A 25,012-nucleotide genomic window follows, 5' to 3' on the forward strand; every position below is an offset into this window, starting at 1 on the left:
ACACACACACACACCAACCAGCACATTGGCTTACTAGGTACAATACTTTTTGCCAAGTCTGATCACCTGATGCATTAGTGATGGTTCCCATTGCTGTGATGAAACACCATGATCAAAAATAAGTTGGGGAGAAAAGGGTTCATTCAGCTTACACGGCCACATCATAACTGAAGGGAGTCAGGACAGGAACTCCAACAGGGCAGGAGCCTGGAGGCAGGAGTGCTGCAGAGGCCATGGAGGGATGAGGCTTACTGCCCTGTTTTCCATGGCTTGCTCAGCCTGCTTTCTTATAGAACTCAGAACCACCAGCCCAGGAATGCCCCACCCACAATTGGCTGGGCCCTCCTCTACCAATCACTAATTAAGAAAATGCCCTACAGGCTTGCCCACAGCCCCATCTTATGAAGACATTTTCTTAATTGAGGTTCCCCACTCTCAGATGACTTTAGCTTGTGTCAAGTTGACATAAAACTAGCCAGCACACTGGAGTTCCAGCCTGGGAACCCACACAGTGGAAGAAAAGGCCTGCCTCTCACAAGTTGTCCTGTGACCTTGGTATGAGTACCATGATATGTACACATGTGCATACTTCATCCCACATATTTAATAAATATAATATATAGTAGACAGTAAATACAGGTATCCTGGGAAATGTAAATGCAGAGAAAGGATTTGATTCCTATCCATAAAAGAGTTCACAGTAAATAAAACTATTCTCATTTCTGCCTAAAACCAACCACTATGCCTATGTACGAGATCACACCCTTACCTATCTGCCCACAACATGACTTCAGAGTGTTCCTCTGTTTCATATACCAACAATCCTCTCTCTCTCCCAAATGGTTTTCAAATATAGATAGACATGTATTCCTCTTTGGAAGTGACACACCAAGTGTAACAAACCTCCATGTGACCTCAGCTCTCTACCTACTCCCATATTCCTGTTCCCCTCTGTAATGGCACTAACTGTAAACAAATCCTTAGCTTATATTTATAAATTCTCCACCTATGTTTTCCTTTGTCATCAAGCCATTCTGGTTTGCAACCTAATGTCCTTGGGATGGTCACTACTGACCCGCCAAGTCAAAGACCCCACTCGGTCCATGCTCTGATCAGATCCAGCAGCAGCAGCTCACCCTGTTTACCTCTGTGCATCCCTTTGCTTGGTTTCTACAGTACATTGAAAAAGTTTCCTGTTTTACTGATTGTTGCTTCTCAGTCCCCTTTGACAGTTACTCCCATGTTGCAGACTTCTTAGGTCCACATGTTAGTCATCTGTGACATGGCTATCTGTACTTATCCCAAGGAGGTTTCATCAAGGACCACAGCTTCGCATACCACGCGCTGATGGCTGAGAAGCAGCTCCCTCTAGGCCGGAGCCCTCCTCTGCTGATGAGCACATCCAACTGCTGCCTCTAGGCACCCACGGGAATGTCTACCAGATGCTTCGAATTTGGGTCCCTGTCTACTTGCCCCTGGATCTGCAATATTCTTTTCCTTGGTGGGAATTTATTCAGAATTTAAAAGATGGGAGGACTGTGGTAACAAGCAAAATACTATCCACACTGGGTCTGCACACACTATCTTGGGAAGATGTCCAAGGGGGATCTGCATCGAAAGGGTTAGCCTTAGTGGTGCACAGTGGCACAAGGCTATAATTCCAATACTTTGGAGGCTGAAGCCAGAGGAGCTTGAGTTTGTGGCTTCTGCCATCCAGAAGGTCAGGATGAGAAGCACCCACAAGAAAAATGTTTCTGAAAGAGCGGATGCTGGTGAACATGGGCCATCATGGGCAGAGCTAAAGGCATCCGCCACTGCTACTTCCAAAGCCACAGCCAAGTGATCTCAATGCGTGTCACTTGGCTAAAAACAGGTGTAAAACTTTAGCTTTTTTGGAATACCTCTTTTTTAAGAAAGGCAAGTTGGGGCAGGGAGGCTGTGTGGTGTCTGAGGTCATATAATGTGTAGATACAAAGCTGGCATTCATACTGGCTTATAGTGTCTGCTCCTGAGCCAAAGCAAGGCTCTCAGCTAGAAACACTGTGTAACACATACACATTCACCTAGCAAGGTTGGCCCAACAGGCACCCGTAACATTTCAACTTAAGCTGTTCAACTCAATGTTTTCCTATGAAGAAACTAAACGGAAGAGAGGCGTGGTACTTAAAGGAATAGCTCAGAATTTCTGATGACAGAATGAGGATTCAAAAATATCTCAATAGACCCAGATGAGGAGTTAAAAATAACATTACATTCAATGGGTGAGTGTGAGATCTTGAATCTATGTTTAAAAAGTTATCACAGTTGAAAAGAGAAAGATGCTCTCACTCTTGTTTCTCCTAAGCCCTTCCCTGCCCTCTCCAGCCATCAGTGGCCTGGCATTACAAAGTTTACCTCCTCAGTATGTCCTCAACTGTCCCATCCCCTCCATTTTCCCCAGCTCATCCCTGACAAGCACTCTCCCACCCCACTTCCTTCTTTCTCTCCAGTCCATCCACACAAGAGGCAGAAGAGCCTCCACAGAACAGCCCTGTGCACCTGGAGCTCCCCTTCACTGGCTCCTTACTGGCTAACTGTAAGCCGGGCATTCCAGAGCCTGTGTTGGCAGCCCTAGTCTCCCCCACACTCATCCACTTGCTCTTCCCTTTCTACATCTCCCAACTTTGCACGTTGCCACAGTTCCATCTTACCCTTCTTAAGCTTCTCTGTCTCAATGTCCTCATTGCTCACAACCCAGTTCACGTGCTTCCTCATTAGTAATGGAGTCCTATGGCATGGCCTTCCCTGTTTTACCGTATTCCCTCGCACAACTTGATGCTGTGGGTTGATGCATTCTGTTTCTTAGTCACATGCTACTTTCTCTTCTTTTCCTAGACTGTAAGGTTCCTTAAAGGTAGAGTCTGTGACTGGTTAACTCTTTCTAAACACACACTGGGACTGGGATGATTGAGACACAAAGGATGCCAGAAACTGGAAATGTCCAGTCCAGGGGAGGGCACAACATTAAAACAAACAAACAAACAAACAAAGAAACAAACTCCACAATGATCCATCATAACTATCTATCTTCACAAATATGCAAGATGTTCATATGCAAGAAATAAAACTGATTTTACCCTAATAAAAAGGAGTGGACTCTGACTTTGTGTTCTCAAAAGGAATTGTGGGAGCCTGGTCTCATGATGTTTCTCTGCTTCTTGGTTCATGATACAAGTTTCTGGCTTCACTGGGCACTCCTGCTTTGATAAAAGATCCTACAAGTGGACTTTTTCACTGTGTAGGTTAACTGTCCAAATTATTTTATTATAGTAACCCAAACCTGACTAATACATAATGACTTCCAATCACTTCACACAATGAGAGGAAATGATGAATAGTGTTAAGCTCTAGGGACTTAAAACTTTCTGTCAAAAAAAAAAAAAATATATATATATATATATATATATATATATTGGCTTTTTGAGACAGGGTCTCTCTGTGTAGCCTTGGCTATCCTAGACTCACTTTGTAGGCCACGCTGGCCTTGAACTCACAGAGATCCACCTGCCTTTGTCTCTGGAGTGCTGGGATTAAAGGTGTGTGCCACCATGCCCAGCCTGTCAAAATAATTTAAGCAACCATAGTATAATAATACCTATCAGCAGAATTTAGACTCTAGAACCAATTACCTTATTATAAGTTATTTATTATAGTTCAGTTATAAATAGTATTCATTAACATTATTATTGGTGAGAAATTTTTTTGTGCCGATAATCAGATTTATGCGTATTTAAAAAAAATCTTTAAATTTAATAGTGGTTCCATATAAATATAAGCTACATCACACTGCTATTAAAATCTTATTTTAAAGTATTTTCATTGTTTAAAATTGAAGTTTTAATGTTTAAAATGTTTTTAAATTCTCATTTGTAGATGACACATTGGTATAACCACTTTAGAAGTTATTTTGTAAAATCTGAAAATTTTTGGCCCTTGGGATGGACCAGAAACTCCAACTTCAAACAAATATGTTAGGTCGGTGGCTTCAGCAATTTGTGTACTCACTAAAATAATTTGTAAAACTATAGTCTCATCTCTACATATTAAAGCTGATATATAGTTGTTTTTGGTATGAGTGTAAATACTTGTAAAAGTCAGGCCTTTTGACATATAAATAAGTTTGTAAAAAAAAAAAAATCACTATTTAAAATGTTTCCAAAGGCTAGGAACAGAAATATCACATGTTCTCTTTTAGATGCAGAATCTTTATACTTCAAATCCTGAAGTAGAGTGTGAGAAAGTGGTTACATGAGTTGGGGGGTTAGGGGGTGGGAAAGGGGGTGTTGGATCTAGGACATAATCTCTATTAAATGCATGTAGTTAAGCACTGGCTGCTGCTGGTGGTGCATGTCTTTAATCCCAGCATTCGGGAGGCAGAGGCAGGTGGATCTCTGAGTTTGACACCAGCCTGGTCTACAGAATGAGTTACAAGACAGCCAAGGCTACACAGAGAAACCCTGTCTTGAAAAACCAAACCAAACCAAACCAACACCAACTCCCAAAAATTGCTTAGTAGATTTTAAATGTTCACATCACACACATTAAAAATGTATATGAGGTGACAAATATATCAATTAGATTGATTTAACCATTACATTTTTAAACATTGAAACACCTCATTGTTTCCTAAGTAGATTCAATGACTACTTTTCAAGTAAAAATAAAAAATGTTCTTAATGGAATCTGAATCTCACAGAGATTTGAAATCTTCCACTGGATATTTATAAATATAATAAAAGCTCTTCTTATGGACTTTTTCTTTTTTCCTTTGAATACCATTTATATTTTATTTATTCACTAAGTTTTATTGTAATGGAGTATATTTTTATGCTTGAAACATTTCCTTATTAGATTGTAATTTTTGGAAAAGCAAAAATTTTAATATTTTTGAATTACCATGATAATTATTTGGTCTGTAACTGAACAAAAATATTACTAGTATGATTTTAATCTAATATATTGACTTTTTTGTGAATACAAAAAGTGAGTATTGTTGGGAGTACAACTCAATGGGATTAGGGCTTTGAAAAATTCAATTGAGCTATGAGACAATGGCTAAATAATACTTCCTGTTGGAATGAAGTAGGTTTGCATTCATGTGACTGGCATCACTTTTTCAGATTACTGCTTTACAACTTTGCATCTTGACTCACGTAGAGCTACTCTCAGAATAGCTAAACGTCCAAATCTTGTTTTCTCAGCTCCCTTGTTCATCAGTGTCCTCACTCTTCCTAGACAACACTGTCTCCTACTGCTTCCTACGAGGCAATCTTCATTGTCCCCTGCAGATAGCAGGCCACTATGGTAGTGTGCCCTGTCCTTCATCTCGATGCCTTTAGGATTCTCTCTGCTTCCAGGAATTTCATCTGTCTAGCATATGTGTCACCATCTGTAAACTCTTTCCTGTCTGTCATCACCTTTCTCTGTGTTTTCACACAGGTTCTGACTATGCACTGTCCCTTCCTATCCTTAATTATATATCACATATACTTTAGTATTTTACTGAACATTCTTTTTCTTGCCCAAGAAGCCATAATTTGTTCCTATTATTAGTTTTCTATTTGAAGTGCTATGTTCTTGCCATGAGCTTGAGATGATTTGTTGAACCCAGAAAAAAGAAATCCGAGGTCTAACTAACAGGTTTCAAGCTTGTAACACTGTTTTCCCCTCTTCAACTCATACTAAAAACAGGAGTGATTTTCCTTTTCTGACAGTAGATATGCTTCAGATCAATGTCAGTAGGAAATTGTTTGTAAGGATGAGAAATGCTTTATATAATAGAATATTAGGAGTTTCAAATCACTCTATTATGAAGATCTTTTCACCAAGTGGACTAATCAAGACCTGAGGTTTCTGAGGAGGAGGTGTCTGAGGAAGGCATATCTTCCAATTCACACGCAAAGCTGACAGCTGAGCTGAGCCATTATGGCCATCTTAGGGGTCTCTGCCCCTTTGTTCCTTTCATTCCCTTTGTCAGGGTGACTGTGTAAGGACCTATGGGAGGAAGGCAGTGTGGCCTGGCCACGCCCAGGCACTGCCCTGGGCCAGCATCTCCATCAGCGCTCTACCTGTAGGCTGTGGAGCAGGTGTCCCTGTACTCCTGCAGCTTCACGCACACCATGCTGAGGAACTGGTCCGAGTACGCACTGAGGTCATGCATCAGGTTCATGAGGTCCTGCACTGTCTTCTCCACAATGATTGTGCTCTGGAAAGAAAGAAAAGAGCACACGGAAACCCATGAGATTCTGTTTAAAAATAATGTACAGGAGAAGGACACCTGAAAGGATATGAAGCTTAAGGCACTGGACCTTCCTGTATGATGTGTCACCCAAAAATAGACTAAAATCAACAGCCAAATAAATTTCTCACAGTGAGCAAGCTGGTCTTTCAAAGACCTGAAAGACATTTCCCCAGGAATGGCACGGGATAGGGATTTTCAAAACTTCATGGCATGTACAGCTGTCTCTATATGTGTTTTATTTACTTATTTTGAATGGTGCTGGGGATGGAAACCAGGACTTTGTACTCCATCCCTGAGCTACATCCCCATTTCTTGCTTTTTTTGAGACTGGGTTTTGCTATGTATCTATGTGGGCCTTGTGCTCATGATACAGGCCACAATGGCTTAAATTCACCATCCCCCTGCCTTCATTTCCCACATGCTGGGACTACAGCCTTCCATCACCACTGCCGGAACCTCCATGGGTTTTAAGAAATAGCATTCATAGTGAATGGAAGCCTTTTTTTTTTTTTATCACCTTCAGGGTTCTATTTAGAGAGTAAAGACCTACTACAGGCAGTGGAAAAAAAAAAAAGGCTTCCATGCTTTATTTTAGATTTCAAAACTATCACTGTATTAAGAACAACAGGTAACATTTGGCTCTTATCTTTCGGCCTGCAGGGTGTTTGCAGCATTTGTCGTAGAACTTGAAAGTCACATGACACTCATGATTATCATGAATGTTTATAGCGTTCTTTAACTACAGAGTATAGCACTAAACACTGCACTTGCTTTAATTTAGTTAACCCTTTCAGGACCCCTATAATTACTGTGAGAGAGAAGAGGAATTAACAGGCTGAGAAAGTAACAAAACTGCAAGGGCTCCAGGCTCTGCTTCAACACTGGCCCCGAGCGCTGTCTACAGCCCACTGTGTTTCTCGTTTATTTCTGTCACTATAACAAATCCAAAGAGATGACCAACTTTCAGAGATAAAGGTTACTTTGGCTCACAGTTTGGAGGTTTTGATCCATAACTGATTGGCTGGGCTGTTTTTGGCTCGTACTGAGGCCATGATGGTGGAATCACATGGTAAAACTAAACTGCTCAAAGCATGGCTGAGTCTAAGAAAAGAGAATATTGCTGGGCTCTCCAGTGCCCAGTCTCCACGACTGGAGAGTGTCCTGAAGCCTGCTCACTCTAACCTGCTCTTAGAGCTTCTGCAGCCTGCCAATAGCTCTTCTCAGAGACGGTGCCTTCAACACATGGGTTCTTTAGGGCAACTACTGAGCCAGATGGTGACACTGTCATCAGCATTGGTGAAGAAGGGCTCATGTAGGTGATGACTTTAAAACTGAACTAAAGAACTCCCAAAGAGAAAAATAATAAAACCATCTTAAAACTAGCGTACTTTGCAACTAGTTAGTGCTACTTATGAAAAGAGGAGCATTCAACAGACTCTAACTCTTTGACTAAGACAAGAATGAGTTGTTTAAACCTTTATTTCATGACTCTGAAAAAAAGAGGAGAATTACACTGAAGTAAATATCAATTGCATGGCTAGCCGCCTGGAATCCTTTGGTCAATAAGAGTTTGTCATATATTTATTTAAATAAAATTATACAGGTTACAGCAGACTTAACCATAAGAGTAAAAATTAAAAAAAAAATTTTTTACAGTCTCACGGTGATCAAGAAAAAAAAAATCAAAGGCATTTTATTATGCTTAAAGATGCACTGTAGAGACATAGCTTTAGATAAATTCTTCCCAGAAAATAAAAAGATCAGATAAAAGTACATACAATGGAGGATTAGGCTGAATTATGAGTTACAGTTGCATGCTTATTTGAGATGTGCCTACTACGCCTTCCCCTCCCCTTCTCACTCCTACTGAAATAATTAGAAGGTGAGAAGAAAGGAACATTGTATTATGTAAGGCAAACCTCACAGGAAACCAAATTACAGTCTCTATAGAATCCTCACAAGTTCAACTTCCTTTTCTGTATTGATTTTGAGATTAAAGCGTGGCAACTTCACCCTGATCTATAATCCCATTCCTCTGTATTTGTGTGTGACTGACAGAAATTGATTCCTCCCGGCTACATGTCCCCACGTTAAGCATCTAAAATCCTCATCCCAATTCAGAACACAGGATGTGCTACAAAATGTGGACAGCAATTAATAAAGCGGAGTGGAGCTCAGCAATCCTCACAAAGCCGGCTTCAATTCTAAAGCCCTGCAAGATGAGCACGAGGAGATTACTCTGATCATTAGGAGAAAGGGCCTGGTTCTGTCCTCAATTACACGACTGATAATCAGCTCTCGGGTAGCTTGGGTAGCCCCTTCCTTTATTATGACTCAATTTAGTCCACTAATAACAAGGATAATTTGATTGCTCCTTTCTTGGTCCACATGAGTCATGTATTCAATCTGTGCACTGGTACTTTGACACTGGCTGAATTCGTAGTGAGTAACTGTTCTCGAGCATTTTCAGGTATGGCTGGCCTTCCCAACTGGGTTCCGAGCTTCTCAGAAGCGACTGACATGCCCCTTTTCTTTTTGTTCATCTTGCGTCCTTCCTTCTTTCCACTTCCTCATCAGATGTCAGGATCTTCACACACAGGAAATGTAAAAAACTTCTCACTGAAGGTCACACTGGCAAAGGATGTGAGAAACAGGCACCTGTGTTTTGCAATCTTTTTGGGGGGAGGAAGGTTTGTTCTGCATCTACTGTAGCGCTTTTGGGTAATAAGAATGGAATTGACAGCGTTTGGAGGAGAAAGGATGACTGAATAGTCTCTGGAGGTCGAGGCTTTGGAGGTGAGCAGGAAGTACCAGCAGGGACTGACGAGAAAGGCACAATTTAATTCCAGGGGCTGTGCTCAACACGGCACCTACGGGATACTATATGATTACATACAATCTCCCAGCTATTTGGTTGGTTTACCTTGTCGCCACAGCACCATAGATAATCAATCACTACATTCTCTTCAAGGAAAATGAGACTGCACTTTGCAAAATGATGGGGATTTTTATGGGAAACAGGTCTTCCTTTTTCAAGAAGTTACAACCATTTCCAAATCAGTGGCTCTGACAGATAAATGCTGGAAATATTAAATTTCAACAAGGTCAATCCTAGTTTTATTTATTTGATTTCTTTACCATCGCCACTGATTCACTGGTGCATTGTTAATTTAGAAATTTGCAAATGCAAGTATAAGGACTTCATAATAAGTAAAGGTGATTTTATTCATTATAGTTTCCATTAAACAAATATGAAATGATTTATATTTGTTTAGGAACAGCTAAGTTCACAGTTCTTACAACTTATTAGCAGGTAATAAAGTCTGAGCATGACAAAAAAAATAAGGGGAAAAAATCCCAAGACAGCTAATGCAAAGAAAAACTGCTATGAAAAATAAATAACTAAAGTTTATTACAGGGAAACAAGAGCACTCCAAAGTGCAAGTGGGTACATGTGAACCAACAATTTGGTTCTGCATTGAAAATTCATTTATGTCGAGCTAAGGTATAACTTAATAGTAGTTACTATTGCCCAGTGTAAGGGTGGTCTTAGAGTTGATCCTCATCACTGTATACAGATAAACAAATAAACTTTATGTGAAGTGGATGTAAAAGTGTTTTTGTATTGACCCCAAGTGTGAAGGTGTGTGCTGTCTGTCCACTGGAAACAGAGAGGGAGTGTGACGTTTGTCTGCTAGAAAGGGAATTGTCTCTTGCAGGGGTATAGTGCTGCCAGTTGATAAACATCCTGGTATGGACTCTGAGAGGAGATAAATATGAACCCCCAAACAGAGGCTTGGCTTTTTGGCGTTTGTATCACTTCATCTTGCCTAGCTGTTCATTGTTTCATTTTAAGATGCTCTTAAGAGAGAAACATTCCAGAGAATGCTTTGAGGTTCCAGGTTCTGGCTGCTGCAGTTACAGTCACTTTTGCTGAATTTCTGGTTTGCTATATAATGGCTTTTCTGGAATCCTGACAAAGAAGAGTGGAATTACTCCAAGGAACTGAGTCTTAAAAAGGGCTACCTCATTGGAAGGGAGGTAGGACCATTAAAGAACTCCCAGATAAAGGGAAGGAAAGGGTCTTCTGGGTGCTGGGTAAGCAAATGCACACACGTTCTTTGTGATTAAGGTGACTGCCCTTTACAGTGTGAACGCTAAGAGAATAGGAAAGAGTTTTAAGTTACATTGGATCATGTCTTTCATCACCTTCAAACTCTTTAGTGGGCCAGGCATATGTTCTTCAGGTAAACTCATGAGGCCATTCACAGCACGGCTTCCATTTTTCATCTCCAGCCTCCTATCCTTTCCGCCTTAGATCTCTAAGGCTCAGCTGTGTCAGACGCCTTTCAATCCTCCATGACAAGTTCAGGGACTCATTTTTACCTATAATGCCCTGTCTCCTGTCCTATTTACCTGCAAAACATTTTCTTATCTTTTTAATCTCAGCGGGAACAACTCATCTGCCTACACTAGGGTGATCTTCTTGTTAAAAACACCCAGAACATTTTATATTTGTTTTTTTTTAATAACATTTCCAAGCTTTTAATTGCTTTCCCAATGGTCCATAATATTTCTGCAAAGAGAGAAAATATATAAGCTCTCTGACACATGGAAGGCACTCAGTAAGTACTCCTTAATCACAGTCTATATTATGATCCCTTCAGCACCTCACTCAGAAAGACAAGTAGGTCACTGAAGATGTACTCTGGAGTTTGTTTCTCAGTAAGAACACCTTCTATCCACAGCAAAACCAGAAAATGACCAAAAACTTCCTTCAAAGAGAATAAAAAGTAAAACTACAAAACATATAATGAGATGCTGTAGAGCAAGGCGAGGTGAAGAGCTAAAAAGTAACGGATTAGCAGTACACTTGAACAGTCCTGGGGATGCACATCACAGAGAAAATGCTGGATGTGACTGGGCAGTTCCAGAGGAATGTTTGCCATCTGATTCCATAGGTGAGAAGTCAGTAGCCATACTGTTAGGATGGAAGCTATTTGTGCTAGAGGTGTGTGTGTGTGTGTGTGTGTGTGTGGTAATTGAAAAAGGAATCTGCTTGGTGGCACATGAGCAGATGTTAAACTTCAGTTTTAAATTACTATATCCACTCACTGCATAAACAAACAGGTAATCCTTTAGAAAGTTCTAAGATTGGTTCCCCCCTTTCTCTGGGTCCTGTTTTAATGGTTTTATATTTTTAAATGTGAAGATACAGCAGAATTACTGAAACTATTACTGCTGACCACCAGAAAAGAGCTGTTTGGAGATGCTCAGAAGGAAATCTAACTAATTCATTATGTAGACAAGTATCTTTTCTATGTGTAATACTCGGCTAACTGTAGAAGGGACAAGGCTCCCCAAAACACAGGATTCCTGCCCACTAACAATTCTGAATGACAAATAAGCTCATTGAAAAACAGCAGAGGTATAGAAAAAGAAAGACTTAATGGTACTGGGGCAGATGGCTGGAGAGTGGTAAGAAAGAGGGATTTGCAAGTGAACCGAGTCCCAAACTACCAATAGTGTCTATAGGCTGAACAACAGTACAAGCAAAGACTTTCAGGTTAGAGAAACAGAGTGAATATGAGCTAAAGTGAGACTCAAGGGGCCTGAGTGGTCCTTTGTGGTGGGGAGGAGGGAAAGAGGTAGAGTGGAGGTGTCACGGGAATAGGCTGAGAGGCAGTCAGATGCCAAATCTTTGATGAAAAAGCATACATGTATATAGGACTGACCATTTTGAAAATCTCTTTTCCAGCAAGAAGATGCAGCAAATGAATCCAGTTTGCCATCACTAACCAGTGATGACCTGCTTCAAACTTAGGAAGTGGGCTTCAAAAGCCTCACTTTTCAGAAACTTGAGGGTATTTGTAGTGTAGTCAAAGAGAAACATTCCCAAGTGCCTTCATCAGGTCAAAGAATTAAGCAGGATTTACAATTGCCTTACACAAGAAAAAAAAAAAAATCAAAATTTGGAGAAGCAGACAAATACGAGATTCCTTTAGAAGTGATATAAAGTAGTTGCACAGCTTATTTGCTCATTAAGACCTTGGAAAATGAGACAGTGACTCAGGTCCAATGACCTGAGTTTGATTCTCAGAATGTGCAGGGTGGAAGGAAAGAATAGACTCCATAGGTTATCCTCTGAGCTCCACACGCATTTCACGCATCTGTGTGGCACTCCCCCATACACTCAAAAAAATAAACATAAGATTTGTATTTGGAAATATATGACATAAATTATCAATCATTATGTGCAAGCCTTTTGGCTAAGGGATCACTTATGTCGAACAAAGTCTACCTCAAGTGTCTTGTAAGCCCAGATGGCTGTTTATTGTGTGGTCTTTTTATAATTCGAAGCAAAAGAAAGTAGTAGGGAGGGAAAAGAAAAGTCTACAACAGCCGTGCCATGTTGGCCTGTGAGATCCTATGGAGACTTTCCTTGCTAAGTAAGTATGAAGTAATCAGGAGCTATTTGTTACATCTTCCATATCAGTGAAATGGTATAGGCAGGTTATCAATCCCCCTTGATATGTAAAGACACCAGGAAGCAGAAAGAAATCAATCAAGAGCTGAGTATTAGTCCCTGTAAGAATACCCTATCTCTCTCTCTTCCCCATTTAGATCAGGATGGCCCCCAGTGATAGCACAGCCCAAGGACATCAACATGGCTTCGGGTGGCAACACAGACACTGGATATTTGCATGGCCTTCAATGGTAAAACCCGTAATGAAATCACAGACTCTGGTTGCAGTAGGACCACTGGCCCAGAAAGGCCTGGACATCATCATGGCCTCAGATGACAGTGCAGGACACTTGCATCAGCCTGGTCCTCACTGCAGTTGCATCCTCTTGCATCTCCAGTTCTGTCTCTCTCCACAGTGCACATACCACTCCTTTATTCTATCTTTCCCATCCCTCCATCACACTTCTGAGATGATCAAAACATCAGAAAGAGTAAGTTATCAACCTGAAAAACCAATGAAGAAGTTGAGAATACTGTGAGGTTCACAGTACTTGGAGAGATTCAGTCTAACACCACACCGCAGAAACTAGTTCAAGAGCCTGAGCAACATCAGCACATTTTGTGCTGATTACTAAGCAGAGTTTCCGTTTCTCCAAACAACTTAATCAACAACCAGTGGGATCCTGGAAGCATGGACCTTCAACACCAGGAGCCAAGAGTCTATTCGTGGATAGCTGAAGTCTTCCTTTTCTTACTTTCTCCAAACCCTGGCCTTTTAATTCAGCAGGAACGTATACCTAGGATGAAAAGACAGACTAGAAGGGCACAGGACTAAAACATCTTCCTCAAATTGGGCCTTAGCATAACTCCCATGCCCTGCTACCAACATTACCATAACATTTTCTAACACTACCCTTCCCGTTCCTGAGAACACTGAACACTGCAAATATCTCAGTCAAGATCCTAACAGATTGTGAGAAAGTAGAACAGTCATTAGCTTTCCTATTTTATAGCAAATCTAACACACAGAGCCGTTTACAGGAGGATGCATAACACTTGGAGAGTTTGCAGAGGGTGCTGGAACACCAAGCTGTCACCAGAGGTACTGGGACATGGTTTTGTTTTACATTTCTTAATTCTCAAGCCACACCGACTAGACTCTGTCACGTGGCAAAGCACCTGTAATCACAGGAGCCTGTTTCCTGGGGTAGCAATATTACTCAAACATTTTATGTGATTATTTTGTCCTTTTAAAGATTGCACATCCTCAACACTCAGACTCAAGAATTTAGAGTAGACCTTTCACTCTTCTTGTGTTAGCAGAGGTGCAGTACTCAGTGGGAGGTTGCAGTGACTTACAACGGGACACGATTCATTAGGGAAGAGTTGCAAATATATAAATCAACATGTCAGAGGAAGAAGACGGGATGGACCCAATGGGAGATGCATACTACCTACATATTTGTTCCACTCTGTGCAGGCTCACCTGCCTTTGGTGGCTCACACCATATAACAATCAATTATGCTGACAAGTTTCATGACAAATCCTTTCAGCCTGGGTTACTTAGGCACCTCTCTGAGGTGAGATCCCAAGCCCTCTGAGGAGGAGAAGGAGCGGGAAGCTTGGCTTCCTGTAAAAATGGAACATATGGACCTGTTCAGGGGAGGGAGCATGGGAGCGAGCGTGCAATCATCCGCACACACAAAAGGAAATTTGTTCAAGGGTAGACTACAACCCAGATTCACTTCATAATAGGAGTGAAAACATCTGAGAGCTAATGACTTCGAAAATTGCTTCTCGTTAAAAAAAAAAAAAAAAAAAAAAATCTGGCAGTTGCAACCCCAGCATTCTAGGTCATTCTAGGAACAAACTTACCTATTCTACATGACCTTTCCATGTTGGACAAGTCAGAATGTGTTGCAGGCCCCCTTCCCATAAACCCCCAAACTGAAAGACTAGCCAACATGGCTCCCAACATGTTTTTCCTGTTGCCTGATTTTGTTCCTTTCTTCGTTTACAAGGCAAGATGACATCTCTAGCCCGCCCACCATAACATAAGCTTAGGTTCCAGGTCACCTTCTAAGTTTCAGGCCCATGTCATTTATGCTTTACTTTCTTAGGTTTTAGCCACTGAAGTGCATTATTTGTGAGGAAATGGACCAAAAGTGAGCTCAGAAATCCCCACGATGCATTCCAATGAACTAAACTCCAGGGCATCCTGCCAAAGCTAGTGTGAAAAGAACAGTAATAGAACCGCCTACACACTGCCCAGGGAGGCATATTTCCTACCATGAATAAGAATAGCAAGTAGCTAAAATCCAGAATATTGAAGCTTTGAAGTACTTCCTTCTAAGACAGTCTTCACACAGGAGCCACCTACACCCCTGGGAAAGACATAGCCAATACTTAGAATGCACAATTCTTTCTAGGCAGTGAGAAAAAGGTAGATGAGCAGAGATTTCACTTTCTATTTTATTAGGTAAAGACAGTGTCTAAGGTCTTGAAACAACATAAAACATAACAAATCTATATCACTGTTTCTAAAGGTGTGAATGTTTTAATGCCTCAAATAGGAAGAGTAATTGTGCCTTAGGAAGTAAACTTTAAATCAATCTCTCCCTCTCTCTCCTCTCATCCCCTCTTTTCCCCTCCCCCAGTTCACTTACTCTCTGTGGCTCAGCCATTGGATTGAAAGGCCTAGATCGGTGACCTGGCCTTTGGAGACATCACTCTTAGGCATGAGGTATTAGGCATTAGTAATATAGAAAACTCGGCAGGTACAAGGTCTGAAGACATGCCCAAGGACGAAGTTCAAATATTGTTTGTGTTTTCAGCTATGGGTAGGACTTTAAGTTCTTGCTATTAGCCCACCATGATGCTGAACTAGGGTTCTATAATTCTGTTGCTTCTCACTAGACTGTAGTGAGATTCATACAATTTCAAAAGTAGGAGAAGTAAAATGCACAAAGACTCAGCTGTCGTTATTTTGTCTTTGGTTTGCTAAGTACAAATATTTTAAAAATACAAAATTAGCACAAAACTCAAATGAAATTGTTCAGCAGCCTTTTACTGTGGGGGACTTTGGAGGAGGCACTCCGAGAACATGCACATATAATTTGGAAAGAAAATTCTAATGATTCATAAAATTACCATGGTTCCCATGTAGCTGAAAACAATAGAACCCACAGCAAAATATAGACTGAGCATTCAAATCATTATAATGGTTTTTCATTTTTTCTTTTAAACTCTCTGCTCCTGTTATCACTTGAATTATTTTTTAAATGAAAAGTAGAATGCCCTTGCTGCCCATTTTCTTCTTTTATTGTTTCTATTTTATTCTAAGAATGAGGGTAAAATTAAGAGCCTAGATCACTGGAGATTTCCAGATGGTCAGACAAATGAGCACTCTGGCTCCTGGGCTGCTTTCTCACAGACACAGCCACCCATCTTGCACTCTGTCTCCATGGCATTTGTTCAAAGCACATTTGATTTAGCATAAGTACCTTAAATTTGTGACAACTGAATTTCTTCCTTTAGTAAAAATGAAAATTGATTTAATTGCTGAAATCAGACTGGGAATTTTCTAAGTAGTTTGAAAAAAAAAAAAACGTTCCTTTTGGGCTTAGAGTGTAGCTCAGAGGTTGCCTGGTGAACAGAAGGTTCTGAGTTCAACTCATAGACAGAGAAAGCAGGGGGAGGAGGCTCTGGGGATAAAATCTGGTTTATTTCACATACACACACACACACATTTGAAAGAAAAGACTAATGTTCATATTATAGATTTTAATTTTTATGAGGTATTCTGAAATGTCACTGTTTTTATTCTCATCTGCCTCCCTTGCTAAGGATTACATCCTATTTATTTCACTTTCCTTTCCACTAGCTCCCAGTAGCTAGTATTCTGTACACACATTTCATAATATTGTCCTTGACTCTTACTGCACAGTAAGCTGGTGGACAGGAGAACAACTGCCAAGTATTTATTTATTCATGTTATTTGAGACAAAGTCTCACTATGTAGTCCAGGCTGGCCTTGAACTCAAGATCTTATATCCTAGGTTTCCTAGTGCTGAGACACTACGTGTGAGCTATCACACTCAGCTTACAACTACTTATTTCATTAAATAAATATGCACTTATTGCTTTCTGCACTGTTGGAATTTTTCTAGGTGTTTCAAAAAGTAACTTACGCCTTGTAATAACGGTATGAGGTCAAGACAACGATCTCTATATGGATAATGAACTGAGACGCAAAAGATTCAGCAAGCAGCCCAAGGTGAGAACTAGTAAGTGTGGGCCAGAGTCAAAGTCAGTTAGTTACTCACTCTGCCTCCAATGCCCTTGCTCTTTACTACTGCAAGGAAAAGAATATGAATCATTTGGTAGAAGTGATGGGAGGCAGATGCAGAGAAATGGATGACCGGTTCATTGGGGATGAAGAGGAAGGAGAGGCCAATGAGGACATGGACATTCAGAGCCAAAATCTGGGCCTAATGCTTACCAGGGTTGAGGGCCAAGGAAGCATAAGGTAGCTAGGGCTACCTTGCGATGAGAATTTTGGCATCTTGAACTGGGGTGGCTGAAGCTCACGAGCAACTGCTAGGAGCAGAGAGAAGCATGGCTGGCTGTGTGCTGACAGCCATCTGATAGTGGGCTCTCCTGGAGTCGGGAGAGTCCTAACTCGAATTTGGTGCATTTTAAGCAGCCAATGTGACATCGCTGACCTTAGCGCTGGTGAAAAATGCACAGCAACACGTGGTGTAGCGACTGGTTGGAAGCCCTGAGAGACGCAGCTTAACTCATGAGCAGGAGTATTAGTGCACTCTAGCAGAATAACTGAAACCCGATTAATTATTATTATTGCTCTTGATGCTAGTGATTTCTTTTTCATTAATTGCTTTATTTATTAATCATCTCACAAAATTTCTGAGAATTTTAGGCTCAGCACATAGAAGCCCAAGAGTCTGACTCAAGTACCTATATTACTTACTTTCCTCCTTGCTATAGCCAAACAACAGATAAGAAGCAGCCTGAAGGAGGAGAGGCTTATCTCCGCTCAGGGATTGAAGGGGCAAAGTTGACAGGGTGAGGAGAGCATACTGCTTGCTACCGTCTCAGTGGATCAGGAATTCCACAGAGATGAGAGAGTCCTATGCTCACTGTTTCTTTCACTTCTTTCCTTTTTATCCAACCAAGGACCACAGTCCAGGGCATGGTGCTGTAGACATTCTTCAGCCCTTTGTTAATTCCCTGGGGTAACATCTTCACACATGGCCCAAAGCTACACCTTACTAACAATCTAGGTTTTCTTTTTCATTTAAAAAAGTTTTAAGTAGAGCATGAGTACGCCATCTCCTCCCTTCTCTTTCCTCCTTTAATCTTGTCCATGTCTCTCCCTTAGCATTTCTTAGTCCAAAAAGTAAACACTGAAAATTACTCCTCACCATCACAGAGAGCAGACTTAGAGATAGTTCATAAAACATCATATTTAAACTGAGTCCAAATGAAAAACTACGTAAACGAAAAAGTATGACTGGGAAATTTAATGAAGGCAATTTATGCAAAAATATGGACATAGTGCTTAGAAAACTTTCATGGAAAGCTCCGAGATAGACTAAAGTAAAACATGAAAGGTACCTAGTGACATTAAGGGTGGACAGTCTGCCAAACTTATTCAGGTTCCTCAAGTTCCCCAAGTCAAGCCTGTAGGGATGTTATGCAAGACCAGCCTGCTTCTAGGTTGCCTTAGCAACCTCTGAAGTCATTACCTGCCACTGGCCATGAGGGGAGCAGGATAAAAGCCCTGCCAGCCATCCCACATGCCCTGTATTCCTCGTTCTCTCTATTGCTCTCATACAGCTTTCTGCCTCTGTTTTTCTCCTCTTCTCTCTCTTCTCTCTCTCTCTCTCTCTCCTCTCTTTCTCTTTCCTACTATGCTCTCCCACTGTTTATTTCTCTCTCTGTATTTTTCTCTCCACCCTCTTGGCTCACTCAAGCCCTAACGCTTCTCCCCTTCCCTTCCCCCAGATAAGCCTCTTTGCACCATATCTGTTGCATGGCATCTCTCTGCATTTATATATTACAACAAAGCCCAGGGTCTAGCACCAGGATGACCAGGACAGATTGTAGTACTTGGTGGATTTTCTTGACACCTGTTTCATGAGGTCTGAGTATCACCTGAGTACAAAGAGACATGGAGAGGTATGTGTCAGGAGGGAAATCTTAATGGAGAAGATTTTGCCCATTTTGCTTTTTTGTTGCTTAAGATTTCATTTGAAAATTAGTCCACCAAGAAAGACACATTAAAATTTTTTTGACGTCCAGTTCTTTCTGTAGTTTTTTACTGAGTACAGTGCAATGTAGAATTACGTAATAAGTACTTATCAAATAAATGTTGGACCAAAAGAATAGGGAAAGGTCCATTTCATTACTCTAAACTGCCAAATAAATGGGCTGTTTTGTTAATTGACACCTGAACATATAATTATAACTGGCAACTCTACAAGCAGAGAGCCTTAGGTGGAAAGCCAGCCAGCTTCCAGACCTCCAAAGTTGGTTAGTACAGTCCTCACTTTGGTATCTGCACAGTGGGTGCACAGCAGAGCCTCAGCTTGAGGGAATGCTAGGAGAGACTGGGGACCTTTGGGTTTCACTAAGCACAGAGCCTCTGTTTCTCAGATGCCTCACACTCAAGCATAGGCATTCTCTGCGATAGCATGGATGCAAAGAAACAGAATAGTCATGTCTAAAGAAAAACCTCTGCTAAACACTTTTTCTAGAAGAAATTCCTAGTATCTTAGTGTTTCTTAAGCATCCACCCCCCCCCCACCCAGGGAAACCCTGTGCTGAGGAGACGTAAGAATAGAGGAACGAGACAGTTGTGTGTGCTTTCAACATCCTTATTTTTGTGGTCCTGGACCTAAGGTCTCAGTCACGCTAGCCAGGTGGTCTATGAGCTGTGCTCCTGCCTGCTCATTTACTTGTTCTTTTTCACTTTTCAGCCAGGCTCCCTCAATGGAACCCAGGCTGGCCTGTAACTTGTGATCCTTCTGCCATAGCCTTCCAAAATACATGAATTATTTTCCTATGCTACTATACCCACTAGGAGGCTAACTTTTTTTTTTTTTTTTTTTTAAGTCAGAATTCTTTGGCTGTCCTGGACTCATTTTGTAGATCAGGCTGGCCTCGACCTCACGGTGGCAATCCACCTGCCTCTGCCTCCATGAGTGCTGGGATTAAAGGCATGTGCCACCATGCCCAGCTGCAACTAACTTCTATTAAGTGCCTCTTCTGCACCAGGAGATGGAGTATGTGCTTAGCTGAGTCAGGGCCATATACTTCTGGTCATTTGATCCTTACATACGTCAACTTAATGATGAAGCCAGGGAGCTCCTGAATGGCTAAATTCAGTGTCCAAAGGAATGTATCTGGCCAGCAGAGGAGCCTGTAGCAGCCCTCAGGTTTTGGCAAACTTTGCTCTTTTTGCTGTCAGATTGTATCTGAAATTACCAAATATCAGGCAAAACCCAGATCTGAATAGACAAGACAATGTAATTTTAGTCAACTAGAAGATGAAAGATGTAATTATATCCAAGATTCACTGTGGCTTGGTGTGCTTTAGACAGTACTGCAGGCACTAGGCGAGTTGTTAGGGAACACCATTACAAAGGCTGCATTTCTCAAGTATGAGCAGGAAGGAAAATGGAGGAAAGTCTCACATGCTCCTCTTCAGCATCTGTTGAGGTAGGGATGGTAGGGCCTTCTGAGTAAGGGCACAGGTAGCAGGAAATAGATATGCACAGAGGGGATTAATTTGCTGCCAGGTAAAAAGGACTCTGAATATGTGTGTGTGTGTGTGTGTGTGTGTAAATAAAATTTCTCCCCAAAGCCCACTCAAGTAACATTAAGAAAGTTATTGTTTTTCCAAGACACAAGCAGATATGAATAGGAATAAGGAAACAAAGGACATTGGATTTGGGAAGCTGAAAAGCAGATTAGTGGGCATGTCACTAACAGACTTAAGAAAATGGAATCCTGGAAGAATAGCAGGGGAAGATTAGAAGCAAGCTGATTTCTCCATGAAGTTCCTGACAGCTCCAGGCACACGTGGCTATAGTGGAGCAAGGACCACATGAAGGTCGGTTTATGCAGGAATCACATCCCAGATCCTCTTATGCAAGGGAATGTCTCTCCTCTGTGCCAGCAAAACTGTGAAGCTTTCTTCTCTGGAGACAATATATACCTCTGTGCTGGGACACAGCATGAGGGACGACAGGACACGGGAGAAAAGTGCACAGAAGATGCTAAAATCCCAGCCTCCCTCAACCTCTTCCCATTGTTTTCCTGGATGCTGGCTCCCAGACCTCCGATGTCCAGAAAACCGAGCAGAGCACCACTGTGGAGTCAGCTATGAAGGAGAGACCAAAGACATGAACACTGGAGGCATCCGGAACAAAGAGCCCAGCCAGATCTTCATGGGTCTATGACCTCAGCCCCAACCTACAAAGTGCAATCAGGAGGGTGAAGAGAAGCCAGAGCAATTCTGTTCTTATTCTGAAGCACAGAAAGCACCTTCTGGAATCAAGCACTGCATAGAAGCATTACTTCTCCAATCCCTTGGCAATTTGGGTACTAAACTTATAAAAAAACAAAACAAAACACTCTCGAATACTTACAAATTTAAAGGAAAGCCATAGCCAGGTTTGGTGGTGCACACCTTTAATCCCAGCACTTGGGAGTTAGAGGCAGGTGGATCTCTTTGAGTCTGAGGCCAGCCTGTTCTATAAAGCAAGTCCAGGACAACAAAGGCTACACAGAGAAACCCTGTCTTGAAAAACAAAACACTGAGATTCCATCTTACACCCATCAGAATGGCTAAGATCAAAAACTCAAGCGACACCACATGCTGGCGAGGATGTGGGGAGAGAGGAACACTCCTTCATTGCTGGTGGGAATGCAAACTAGTACAGCCACTTTGGAAATCTATCTGGTGCTATCTCAGAAAAATGGGAATAGGGCTTCCTCAAGACCCAGCTATTCCACTCCTTGGAATATACCCAGAAGATGCTCCAGCACACAACAAGAAAATTTGCTCAACCATGTTCATAGCAGCCTTATTCATAATAGCCAGAACATGGAAACAGCCTAAGTGTCCATCAGTAGAAGAATGGATAAAGAAACTGTGGTACATATACACTATGGAATACTACTCAGCTATTAAAAACAAGTAATTCCCGAAATTTGTGGATAAATGGATTGAGCTAGAAATGATCATAATGAGTGAGTTAACCCAGAAGCAGAAAGAATCAAATGGTATATACTCACTTATATCTGCATACTAGCCCAAGGGGCATGTCACACGAAAGAAAGCCTTCACTTACCAGGAAACTGGGACAGAGAGGAGGACATCCTATTGGGACTCTTGATGAGAGAAGCAAGGGAGGATAGCAAAGTAGAAGGATCCAGAGGGTCCTAGAAACCTACAAGTAGAACATTATGATAGGCAGATTTGGGCCCAGGGGTCCCGCTCAAACTAAGGCACCAGCCAAGGACAATACAGGCGGTAAACTTTAAACCCCTACCCAGATCTAGCCAATGGTCAGAACAGTCTCCATAGTTGAGTGGAGAGTGGGATATGACTTTCTCCCGTACTCTGGTGCCTCACATTTGACCATGTCCCCTGGAGGAGGAGACCTGATGGCACTCAGAGGAAGGACTGCAGGTTACCAAGAAGAGACTTGATACCCTATGAGCATATATAGGGGGAGGTAATCCCCCTCAGGAACAGTCATAGGGGAGGGGAATAAAGGGAAAATGGGAGGGAGGGAAGAATGGGAGGATACAAGGGATGGGATAACCATTGAGATGTAACAAGAATAAATTAATTAAAAAAAAAAAAGTTAAGACCTAGAAATAACAGTACCTGGCTAGCTGTTACTTGTAGAAACGTTTCCTTAGAATCTGCATTGAGAGTAACAGAAGGTCGGCTTGGAACATCATGCTTTACAGATATTTTACAATAGAGGACTCCTTGGCAGTTAGCCTAGTCTCGGATAGCACACCTGTTGGTCTGGGACTATAAGTAGATTAAGTTCTTTCTTTAGAGAACATTTACTCAAGCTATGTTGCTATGACCATCTTGTAAACACATTGGCTTTAGCCGGTGGAAATTTGTGATTGAACTTTCGCTGGTATTGTTTAAAAAAAATAACGATCAGGTTATGCTGATCATTGCTTGAAAACTGATTGATTTTTGTTGTATGCTTTGTTGTAGGTTACAGAACTTTTTGTATTTCCTTGTTACTCTGTTGATTTTTGATTGCCCTAGTAATTGTAAAAGATGGGGGAAAATTCATGATGTAATCTGTAATGAAAAAAATTGAATTTCATTTCAATAAAAGACTGGGGTTGGCCCAAGGAGAAGGAGAAAACAAGTAACAGACATGAGAGAGAGCTAGAGTGTGATGGGGAACAGAGAGAGAGAGAGAGAGGGAGAGAGAGGGAGAGAGAGATAGAGAGATGGGGAACAGAAAGAAGAAAAAGATGAGCAGCAGCAAGCAAGGAGATATTAGATAGAAAGACAGCAAGCAAGTAAGTGAACAAGGAGCAAGGAGTCAGACAGACAGCAAGCGAGACAGAGACCGAGACAGAGAGCTAGAAGAAAAGTTCTCCAGGGCTTTAACACCTTCAGCTTGTACCACAAAAAACAAAAACAAAAAAACAAAAACAAACAACAACAAAACAACAACAAAAAAAAAAAAAAAGAAAAACTATAAAATGATATAAACATCCCTTAGAATCATATAGTAGATCACAGACAGACAGACAGACAGACAGACAGACACACACACACACACACACACACACACACACACACGCACACATACACACGTACAGTAGGACACAAGGAAGAATTTCCCTTCAGTGAAATCAATCACGCATCTGCTCAGCACTGCACCGATCCACTCATCTTGATTTCATATGCCCATTCACATGTGTGAGGCTCCACATATAACATAAGAAAGTGAGGAGCTTTCCCACTGCTATCACACAGGTCACACTATCTATGCATTTATGTCAATATGGCAATATAGTCCCCTGACAAATAACTGTCCTAACTGCTCCAAAAGGCTTGTATATGTGTGTGAGAGACACTGCATCTCCTTCCTCACTCCAGTGAAAACCAATGAAGCTCCTGGTGCTCCAGGAAAGGAAGGACACCTTCCTTCCTTTGGTGTAGAACAATCTTCCAGCCAGGTCTCTGGGAGCGGAAGTGGATCTGGGTCGACCCTCAGCACAGAGGGAGTCATGGGCGGTAAGCTATGAAGGAACTGAAAGGATGGGAATGGCACCATTACTGAACATTTACTGGGGGACGACTGTCATTTTAGGAATGACAGTTTAAAAAATATGGCAATTGAATTTACTGAATTAATCGTGAAGAAGGTCTTGCCATTGTAAATGTATAAGCAGAAAGCTGAGGTAAAGAAAGGTTAGGTAATGTGCTCGTGGTTACACAGCTAGTAAGTGGCAGGGTCAGGACTTGGACCCAGTGGTCTGGATCCTATGCTCACTGGCACAGTCAGTCATAATGGAGCCCTGGAGCCTGGCCATGCACAGCCTAAGGAGAGTGATCTTCCATAGCCTGCACAGTGCTGCGCATCAGATATGGAGGTGTGTGATTGCAACTGCACATTATATGGTACGTGTACACATACCATATGGCAACTGTGCACTATACGGTATGTGTACCTCAAAATGTCACACTGGATTGAAGACAAAGGCTGTGGTTGAGTTTGGCTGGCCCACTGGAGAAACTGCAGTGCAACTAACACCAGATGTTTCAAATCAACCAAACAGACTTGCAAATGACCCTCTTAGCAAAAACTATGATGGGCAGAATGTGCTTTGTAGAGAGCCTTACATTTCTTTCTTTATTAGACACTGCAGAGTCCTGTAAAGCTGAGCTTCATTGTAAGGACCGAGGCACTGCTTGGGAGTACCAATTAGCTTGACTGTGGTAATCATTGCACAAAGTGTACGAATCACAAAGCTGTATACTTTATCCATATACAATCTGTGTGTAGTTTTTTATTTGTAAATTACTCTTCAATAAAGATTAACAGAGGGGAGAGCCTTCAAATCTTCAGAGAATAGAAGCTCTCAGATCTAGAGATGAATAAAAATGAGTTATACTTTGGAATGGGAAAATCAGATAAAAAATTAATAGGAGGGTACCGTCAGAGCTGAGAGGCAGTGGACAAAG

The 25,012-nt window shown here is 41.5% G+C and overlaps 1 protein-coding gene across 1 annotated transcript in view; it reads right to left on the reverse strand.

The window, feature by feature from the left end:
* Positions 1–25,012, reverse strand: part of Exoc4 (exocyst complex component 4) — a 741,149-nt gene that overhangs the window by 154,513 nt on the left and 561,624 nt on the right. The window contains exon 12 of the mRNA XM_051151762.1: positions 6,108–6,244. Within this exon, the coding sequence (XP_051007719.1) occupies positions 6,108–6,244 (137 nt within the window). The remainder of the gene's footprint in view (positions 1–6,107; positions 6,245–25,012) is intronic.

This window comes from Acomys russatus, chromosome 10, assembly GCF_903995435.1.
Source record: "Acomys russatus chromosome 10, mAcoRus1.1, whole genome shotgun sequence".
Lineage (NCBI taxonomy): Eukaryota > Metazoa > Chordata > Mammalia > Rodentia > Muridae > Acomys > Acomys russatus.